This window comes from Rutilus rutilus (genome assembly GCF_951802725.1).
Source record: "Rutilus rutilus genome assembly, chromosome: 20".
Lineage (NCBI taxonomy): Eukaryota > Metazoa > Chordata > Actinopteri > Cypriniformes > Leuciscidae > Rutilus > Rutilus rutilus.
Genome location: NC_140225.1, coordinates 8079825 through 8090213, shown reverse-complemented (window position 1 = coordinate 8090213; position 10389 = coordinate 8079825). Strand labels below are relative to the sequence as shown.

Below are 10389 nucleotides of genomic sequence, written 5' to 3'. Positions count from 1 at the left end.
AGCATCTACGCAATCCACTATCACATTTTAGCCAGTTCAGTAAAGTTATATAGGTCATTCCTGTATAGGTTCCTATAGATTTTGTTTGTCTTTTCTGCTCAAACACAAATGTTGTAGGTTTAACCCCATGTGGGGGTGCCTAAAGAACTGAAAAGTAACTAAGATCACAATCCTGCCCTGTCACTAGTGCCTTTGACAGAAAGGAATACGATTATTACTTTAGGGGAGGGCCCTGCAATTTCTGGACTAAAGGTTTTGTAAGCATCTACTAAATGACAATAAACTATTAACTATTAAACTTGCCTTTATCAGCCATTATGTATTAGAGCTCCCAAGTATTTTGAGAGTGAAACATTCATCACAACCCAGATCAAAGAACAAAGCAGCTAAACAAAATATAGGGAAATAATATTCACATTTATTTTGCAATGTTTTGATCCAGTGGATCTGCCTAATTTGACACATCCATTTGATTACATCCTGGCTTGACCCATATTACTGCAGCATAAGGTACCTTGAAGGAGGTCTTTATTTGAGAATGTTGAAACTGACAGAAGAAAAATAATTATAAAAAGGGGGCATATCATGATACATATTAATCCAAACCTAGAAGATGACAAAGACGTTACACATTATAAGCACTGTCTGAGCAGACAGTTAAAAATTTAACAAAGATCGCCAGAACACGTCTTGGAATTGTTATATGTTAAACTACAGACAAAACTGCAAAGAGTTTTGCAATGCATGTATTACATAACAACAACAAAAAACACTTCATGAGAGTAGTGCTGTATCATCCAATCACATCTGCAGTAGACTTCACACCTCTTCAGATCTGATATAAGCACTCTAACCCTGATTCGGATTAAAAGAAATATATGACGAGGGTTTCTAACCTAAAATTGTCCATTGACACCCCACAAAAAAAACCTTCCAATGACAGAACTGAGCACCCAAGGGGTTAACAGAGAGTTTCTGAAAGTTTGAATCTCCTCCCCCCGAAATAACACCCCATGGAATGGTCTGCCCCACTCGTTCACATGACACGTGTGTGTATGTGTGTATGTTTGTGAGTGAGAGAGTGAGTAAAGCTTGGTGTGTGTGTGTGTGTGTTTTCTTTCTGCCATATATAGGGGCAAACTTGCTTCGAGGCGAGGTTGTGTGTTATATAGTCTGTGATCTATCAGCAAACCTCTCTTTCTTTCTATCTTTTATGCCCTCGGGACTATAAGGAGCTCTGCATATTTGGCCTGCTTCTGCCACAATTGGAGGAAAATTAATGAGCCTTTGATAGATTATTTTGTCCTGTTGATTTTGAAGATCTGTTCAGTTGCTGGAAAACATGGAAGGACTGAATGACGTTCATGATGACGGATCCTTCATGTTCACCTCAGAGTCTGTGGGAGAAGGGCATCCAGGTGATTTTTCAACCTTTCCCTGAACTTTTAAATGAAACTCTCAGAAATGTACTTTTAAACTATTATATAGTAAAACTATTTATTTTTTTACTATATAACAGTTGCACTGTTTATTGATTCGGTACCTGTGTACTTGCATGGAGGGAAAAAAAGACATGCACCTACAGACTAATTCACCTGCCTCGACAAGTCATTGGAGCATATACTGTAGAAGTGGGAAGCTGGCTAAGCAACAGTTCAGTAGGGTTCATTCACACTTAGTAACAATACTTCCACAGTACCATGTGCTCAGCAGGTATTTCATTGAGTAAAAGTGTAGTAGACAAAAATAGTTAATTGGGGTCATGACTTTTACAGGCGGTGTTCAATTGCAGCGTATCACTAGGAGGCTTTTCTCAGTTACATATTTACTGTGCAATTTATTTAATAATGAATGTACTGATGCAATGAACAGATTTAGTTTCATGTGGGAACTTGCCAGACCTCACATTTCTTATCAACCATATTGAGGTTCTCTCACGTCATGATACAAGGCCAAAGTGCTATAGACAGTTTCAAGAGTGAAACATCAAGTCATGTCAGATGTCAAGTGTGCTTTCCCAATATTACAAAGCCGCTTTACAGAAAACTCTTAATGATTTTTAATGACTCTAAATACATAATCTCCTAGACAGATTTTGCAACACCTGTCTGGTTCACTTGAACAAGTTTTGAGTCTTGCTAAACATCTCCCATCAGCACATATTTCAGCAGATCAATCAATAGGCGCAAATGTTCAAGACACAGAAAATTGATTCCATAATGTTCCAGACCTCATAGATTTGACTTGTTTGTTTCGTATTATCACCTGAGATGTTGTTTTTGACAGCATAGTTTCTGATGTAACTCACCTAAGCGGTTGCCTCAGCTAGCAGCCCAAATATAGACTGAGTGAATGATTCTGAAAGGAGAGGACCACTGGTATTGTCCTCCAGCTGCTCAGCTGTGGATTTGCTTTGTTGGGATTCCTGTGTCCTATAGAGAGTCTTGCTATAGGAAAGACATCAAAACTCTTAAACTGAAACTTTCTGGTGTTATAACACTAAACACACACTTGAACCTTAATCTGAGCCATTTCATAACTTTGTTTTTGTAATAGTGTGATTATTTTTTTTTTTTTATATATATATAGATAAAATCTGTGACCAAATCAGTGACGCAGTTCTTGACGCACACTTGAAGCAGGACCCGGATGCTAAAGTGGCCTGTGGTGAGTGAACTTTTTTAATCCCAAACAAAATAAACATGTAAAGACTTTCTGTACAAACACGACTGTCAAAATATTGTTTGAAAGTTCATAGTCCAACAGTTGGTCACTTATCTCGACTCTTGTTCGGTTATAGAGTGACCAATTTCTTACATCCTTTCTATACCTAAAGTTTAACGGCATTTAAATGGATAACATCCCCATGTCCAAATTCAAGCTCGCAATGAATTATACAGTGGCGATTTCCCTTTGTCATGGGTTGTTTGACTTATAAAGATTGTTTTAATCATCAGAGACTGTTTGTAAGACTGGTATGGTACTTCTCTGCGGTGAGATCACATCTCGTGCCAACGTGGACTACCAGAAAATTGTGCGTGACACCATTAAACACATTGGTTACGACAACTCTGAAAAAGGTCAGAATCATTATTTGGATAATTATTCGTACTTTAGATCTTTACTGACTCATCCACCAAATGTTATTCTTCCACGCTTTGCTCTTCCCTCTGTTCAGGTTTTGACTATAAAACCTGCAATGTTCTGGTGGCTCTCGAGCAGCAGTCTCCGGATATAGCGCAGGGTGTCCATGTTGACAGACATGAGGAAGATATTGGGGCTGGAGACCAGGTCCGAACACAACGGAAGTGTAAAACTGTGTTTGAGCACATCGTTTGTGATAAACATCTTCATGTTGCATTTCCGTTGTGTTGTAGGGGCTCATGTTTGGCTATGCCACTGATGAGACGGAGGAGTGCATGCCGCTTACCATTGTACTCGCTCACAAACTCAACGCCAAAATGGCCGAGCTGCGGCGGGACGGCACCATCCCATGGCTCCGCCCAGACTCAAAAACTCAGGTCAGCAATATGAGAGTTAAAATGTTTAGAAGGAAAACAACTTCTTTTTTGCACACTTACAATTGCAAGTTGATATAATTGTGAGTGTTCAGAGCTACAGTGTGCAGGTTCAGACTTCAGAGCCCCTGACTGACATTGACCATGCTATCTTATCAGTGTTCATTGAACCAGTACATTGGCCAATAGGTGTGACGGCTGTTGAGCAAGATAGTGACCATGAGGCGGCCTCTTTTAACACTTATAAGAAAATGACCCCCTGCATGACATCCAGGGCCCCTGATCCTTACTTTTCCCAGTGGGGCAGAGGACACGGCTGTACACCCGTCAATCTCAGGAGCATGCCAGCAACTGGAAGTTGAAACCTCTGGTCTATTTTAGAGTTCTGCCATTTTCAGACCATACAGCAGGAAATGTCACATTCCCTATGTTGTACATGTCAATTGAAACTATTACTTCAGATGACTTTGCCTCTATGTTTTTCACAATTCCAGGTCACAGTGCATTACAAGCAGGAGAATGGCGCTGTGATTCCTTTGCGTGTCCACACAGTGGTCGTCTCCGTCCAACATGATGACTACATTTCACTGGAGGAGCAGAAGCGTATCCTGAAGGAGAAGGTCATCAAAGCTGTGGTGCCAGCAAAATATCTCGACGACCAGACCGTCTACCATCTGCAGCCGAGTGGGCGCTTTGTCATCGGAGGGCCTCAGGTGAGCACCCTCTGTCTTTCTATGGTTTAATATGTTGTATGTATAATGCACTTTAAGTCTTTTCCCGCAATTGAAGGAAATTTCCGGCTTTCCGTGTTTTCACTGTTATACATTAGGGGGTGCTATTAGGGGGCGCTATTAGGGATCTTCTGAAAGAGTACAGAATCTCCAGATGAAAACACAGGCGAAGAAGAAGCAGAAACAAGCCATAGCATATGTAAGCAGAGGCATATGTAAAATAATGCAATCATCAACATTAAACAGCATATGAATCAAAGCAATACCTAATGTTACCAAATGAAATGTCAGCCCAGGACAAGGTATAGGACTGAGCAAACTTTGGGGGTGGTGATGGACTCGATCTACTTTTTTTTTTAAATATTGCATTTTGATATATTGCATGCTCAGATATTCATACAACAAAATATTCTGAGGGCCATGAAACTTTTGTGAAAATGATCAAAAATACGGGCGCTGATTGGCAACTTTTTTTTTTTTTTTTTTAAGGATTTGTTCGCTTAAAATGAGAATTCAGTGATTACTTATTGACCCTCATGTCATTCCAAACCTTAGAATTTTTATGAGAATCTTCATGCATCTCTTGTCTTGCAACAAAAGATCATCATAAAAATAAATCATCATAAAAGTAGTCAATATTACTTGTGCTCGATCTTCCAAGTCTTCTGAAGCAGTATGATAGATTTGTGTGAGGAGCAGGCTGAATTAAATCATTATTCATTAAAAATATGCACCTGCTATTTGTCAAAGCTGTCAACGTCATTCACACTAAAACGGCACTGGTTCTCACATTTGTTGTAGCCATGGTGTGCCATTTTGCATCTAGGCATAAGCGCAGACTAGACACAAGCTTCAGTAGAGGTGAAGAGATGTTTCATGATTCTTCACAAAACTCTTTCTCTCTAACTGCCAACTATTTTGAATGACATGAGGATCAGATATCAGTTTTCATTTTTGGTGAACTATTGCTTTAACCAAATCATAATCTTTGCTTTCAGGGAGATGCTGGTGTTACAGGTAGGAAGATTATCGTGGACACATATGGTGGATGGGGGGCTCATGGTGGTGGGGCCTTCTCTGGAAAGGACTACACCAAGGTGGACCGCTCTGCTGCCTATGCTGCACGCTGGGTGGCTAAGTCTCTGGTAAAGGCCAAACTGTGCAGAAGAGTGTTGGTTCAGGTGAGATGAAAGTGTAGACATCTTCCATAACGTCTCACAAGTAAAAAAAAAACCTGAAAAACGCATGAGGTTGTGCCTAGACAAAAAAGTTTATCCAAGCAACTCGCCACATTATTGACCAATTTGATCTGATCTGGATTAAAACTGTAATGGATGAGCTGGTGTCTGGAGCAGGGTCGTGAATAATGAATGTGTTCTGTAGGTGTCTTATGCCATTGGAGTCGCCCACCCTCTTTCAATCTCCCTCTTCACCTACGGCTCATCGACAAAACCAGAGAAGGAGTTGCTACACATTGTCAACAAGAACTTTGACCTCCGACCAGGTGTCATTGTTAGGTAAACAATTAATAAGATAATATGTTCTTATTATTGTTCCACTTCAGGCAAAGTAAACCAACATTTCAAGTTTTTTTCAAGTTGTTAAAATGAAGGCAAATGATTAACATTTATTTAGTTTAGGGAATTCTTAGATATTACATTTGTCCATGAGCAATAAATGCCATGTAATATTAAATCAATCTAAAACATCATCTACTTTTAGTCGATGAGAAAGTGCAAAACGAAACCAAATTTTAAAAATGTATATTCATTTAAACATATCAACATTTAACAAAAACAACATGTGGAAACTGTTCTTGTGAAAGCTCTTACAATAACACTATAATTAGTACACTGTTGAAATACAAATTGTGAATTATTTACACTTTAGTAATTTATTGTGTTTTAATGTGTTGTTATGGAAAGAGCATAAAAAAAAACGTAATTACAATCCTGTTCATCTTCATAGTTATATAAAATATATAAAGCATGGCATTTCCCAAATTTTCCTCCAGAGGGAGTACCGCTACCGTCAATGTAGCCTGGTACTACTTTATATTAAGTTTCTCTTGAAGGGATAGTTCACACAAAAATGAAAGTTGTCATCATTTACTCACCCTCAAGTTGTTTCAAATCTCTAAGAATTTCTCTCTTCTGCCGAACACAAAAGAAGATATTTTGAAGAATGTCGTTAACCAAACAGGTACTATGGAAGTCAATGGGGCCAGTTTGGTTACCCATATTCTTCAAAATATCTTCTTTTGTGTTCAGCAGAAGAAAGAAATTCATACAGGTTTGGAACAACTTTAGGGTGATTTTTGGGTGAACTATCCCTTTAATTCAAATTATTCAATTGTGCAGTTGTGGTATAATATTTAATAAGTACTGTTGCACCTAAATTAGGAACAGTTTTGGTTCAAGTAGGATTGAGGTGTAAAAGCTAAATAACTTAATTTCCACTAACAGGGACCTGAACCTGAAGAGGCCGATCTACCAGAGCACAGCCTGCTACGGTCACTTTGGTCGATCAGAGTTTCCATGGGAGATGGCCAAGAATCTCAAGGTTTAAAGAGAGAGGCGTGCAAGCCCTACCTTCAGTCATTCAGTCGCTTTTTCCTTCTGTGCTCCTCTCCTCTCCCTTCTGATTTTGGTTCTCCTCTGGCATACGCTATATTTCAGATTAGACAAATATACTGTAAATGTCGTGAAAATCCAGTCTTTTATTTAGAAGTCTGTCGAGAAAAGATCCCTCACAACATCAACACTCATGACAATCAATCATTCCTTAAAGCTGAATTGTCGTTTTTTTTTTGTTTGTGTTAAAAGGCGATTTCCTATCCGAGGTTGGCATATAGAGACAACTTTAAGTGATCAGTAAACCTGAAAAATGTAAATACAATGACTCATCTGTAGTGCTACCAAAACTTTTGGTACTCTTATCTCAACACTCAAATCTTTCAGCAGAACAAATGTGTGAAAAACAGGGCAGTACCCTTAAAAGGACATCTTTGTACCATTTTTTTCACCCCTAAAAGGTGCATACTAGCACCTTAGAGTAGCAATATGTACCTTAAGGTACTACTGTGAACTTTTTAGGGGTTTATAAGGTACCCAAGTTGTGAAATTAAGGGTGCTGCATATCATTTTTTGGACTGTACTAAAGCAAAAAAAATACAATAATATGTTTGCAGATATTTAGGAAACATGCTAAGTTAAAATTTTTGTTTCTCTGAAAAAAAGTGCTATGTTATTCTACTTTGAAATTGCGTTCCATTTCGGAATGTCTGTTTTTGTCTTGGTCTGTGTGATCCCACTCACTGCCAGTTTACCCAATAGTATTTCAACACACCGCCTACGTCGTAGCTACGCCGTGAGTTTGACGCAGAAGTATAGATTGGGGTTAAGGCTCAAAGCTTTCCATTGTCAATTACTTTGTTGCGTGTCCTCAATCTGGCAACCTGCATGAGTGTGGAGTCTGAGAAGGAGGGAGCAGGGAAACAACTCTCCAATATTTTGAATTTGGACTACAGTACCTATTTCAACTAGCCTGGAAATCCAGACCCAAATCTGAAAGATTAAGGGTCTGGCACTGAGTAATGAAAATCGCCCAACTCGAGGGGCGGTACCAAGCATGCATTTGAAAATCTCACTGCACGCAATTGGATAACACTACGACCAATCACTGTTGTGATTGCACTGTCACTAGCACTGTCGTCATCATCTGTTTAGCTCGCCTCTGACCCACCTATATCAGATACACCGATGTGATTGGTGCAGCTCGGCTACAAGGGCATAGTTAATGAGTAGCATTACTTAATGCCAGAGTAACTCTGCCAGAGTGCTTGCTTGCTCTCGCAAGATTTCTGGATTTCCAGGGTACATTTCAACCACTAGCTGTCAATATTACATACTGCACTTTTAACTTAAAAATTGGAAAATGGCATAAAACATCAGTGAATAAAGCACTGTTTCCATCCCACGTGTTCGAGAGAACAAAATAATCACTTTCTGGGGAAAATAGAAGTTGCTGCAATCGGGGGAAAACCACTGTGGCTCTTTTTTGTAGTTTTCAGCTTAAAATGGACAACTTATTATGCGTTTTGGCCGTTCATTTACATGACTACAGCGTTTCGGGGGCTTGTGTGGGGCAAAACTTTTGAAAACGGGATTCAAAGTGCACGTTTTTGAAAACGATACCGTTATCGTCTCTGTGTAATCTACAAAAATGCAAATTTGTGAAAACGGTGACGTCATGCGCATTGTGTTTTGTTTATAGGCGTGTAGTTTCTTTATAAAGTGATATCGCCAACTACTGGCCTGGCAGCATACTACAGCAGGTTTTTTTTTTCATACACAATTCAGCTTTATATCTCAAATTATTTAAATCATAATGTTTCAGTTTTTACTACATTTTAATTTCCTTTTCTCTGTCTTGAGCCAAATGAACTATTTCATTGCTTTTTCATCGTGGCTGTAACCTGCTAGCGTTTCAGTAGCATGAAATTGTGGACCATTACAAGCTTTAGGCTTTTTACATGTCCTACGATCCGAGAATCATATTCCTCTCATCATATACTTACAGTCTTAAAAGGGTCTAATTTTTGACTGCATCATCTCATTATTGTCGGATAATGGCAGGGGGATATTAATATGAGAATATTGATGTTTACGTGTACAGATCCTGTGCTGGTCTTGCATTGATTGTCACCACTGGAGAGTGAGCATGTGTATGTGTGTGTAAGTACTTCTGTTATGAAAAAAGCCAGATTATGTTGTACACTTGAGATGTGTGTGGAAGCCACTGTGAAATCTCATTTGTTCAACAGAGGCATTAATCCTTAAAAACACTGTAAACATCTTATTATTACAGTTTTCTTTCAGATTTTTAGCGTTTGAATTTAAGATCTGACATGTAAATAATTGTGAATAATTAAAGTGTGGAAAATTCTTCATATTTGTCCAGTGTCAGTATGGATGTCTTTAAACACAATGAATGACTCGTTTATTTTTGGATAGGCCAAACAAATTCATCGTGTTGCACGTTGAAGTTTCAAATGCATAAAGAATAATGTTTACTAGCCTATATTCACAATTTTACAATAGGTCACCAAAATCTGAAGAACAACACCTGACAAGTCAAACAAGAATAACCAAATTCAAAGTTCATTGCTCATTCACAGAGAGAAAAAATGTGAGTAATGTTTGATTCTGCTTTATTTCCATACATTTAAGGCAAATTTACAGCACAATCAAATGCATTCTGTCAAAAAAAAAAAAAAAAAAAAACATTTCTCCAATGAGTGAGCCAATCCTTGGTTGAAACAAAGGCACATAAGGGTTTTATTTTTCATTTGCAGCATGCCACTAAACGCTGATTTGTGAATGTTTGTCGAATGTAGACAGCAGGTTTGCAGTATTACGCTTTGAGCAAACAGCTTAGATAATACATGGAAGAACACGAGTCTATGCAAAAGATAACACAGAAAAGTAACACTTTGAACCTTTTTAATGGAACAGTCCAAAATAACAATATTCTCCCACATGGTGACCTCTTTTTTTTTTTTATTCATGTCTGTTAAGCTCCAAAAAGCACAAACATGTGTTCTGTAGTACGACTTGTGTGCCATATTACAAGTCTTCTGAAGCCTTATGATACAGGAAGAACCAACTGAAATAGAAGTCATTATTCACAGAAAATCTTCCCTTATTCTGCATCACGCAAATCTCATTTGATGACACTGATGGAATGATGCATCATCATGGCATTTTGAATGCTGATGCGAATGAGATTTCAGAGCTTCAGCAAAGGGGAAGATTAACAGTGAAATAACTTCAAATTAACCTGTTCTTTAAAGACTTGAAATACACCACATGAGTCTTATGAGCTACTTGGTTGTCACTACTTTGAATCGTCATGTGTGGAATAGAGCTGCCTAATGATTCTTCGAATTTCTTCTTTTGACTTCCACAGGGAAAATAACAGCATGAGTTAGGATGAACTATTCTTTTAAGCAATATCAGAGATATTTCTGAGGTACATCAGATAATGGTTAAACAACCAAATGATGGGGTTAACCCAGTCCCCTTTTCAAGATAATGGAATGGCTACATGAAGGAAACGATCTAAACAAGCAACTGAAA

At 38.4% G+C, this 10389-nt stretch overlaps 1 protein-coding gene across 2 annotated transcripts; it reads left to right on the top strand.

Moving 5' to 3' along the window:
* Window positions 1-1037: 1037 nt before the first annotated feature.
* On the top strand, window positions 1038-9198 carry mat1a (methionine adenosyltransferase 1A; the record flags this gene model as incomplete). Of its 2 annotated transcripts, XM_084390556.1 has the most annotated exons (9): window positions 1038-1418; window positions 2590-2667; window positions 2958-3080; window positions 3179-3291; window positions 3378-3521; window positions 4013-4231; window positions 5248-5430; window positions 5633-5766; window positions 6715-9198. In XM_084390556.1, exons 1-9 carry the CDS (start codon window positions 1343-1345, stop codon window positions 6815-6817), a joined length of 1173 nt encoding a protein of 390 aa, XP_084246682.1. In that variant the 5' UTR covers window positions 1038-1342. The 2 variants fall into 2 exon arrangements, with proteins under 2 accessions (XP_084246682.1, XP_084246683.1); XM_084390557.1 differs by lacking the exon at window positions 6715-9198 and having other exon boundaries at window positions 1130-1418; window positions 5633-5770.
* Window positions 9199-10389: the final 1191 nt, after the last annotated feature.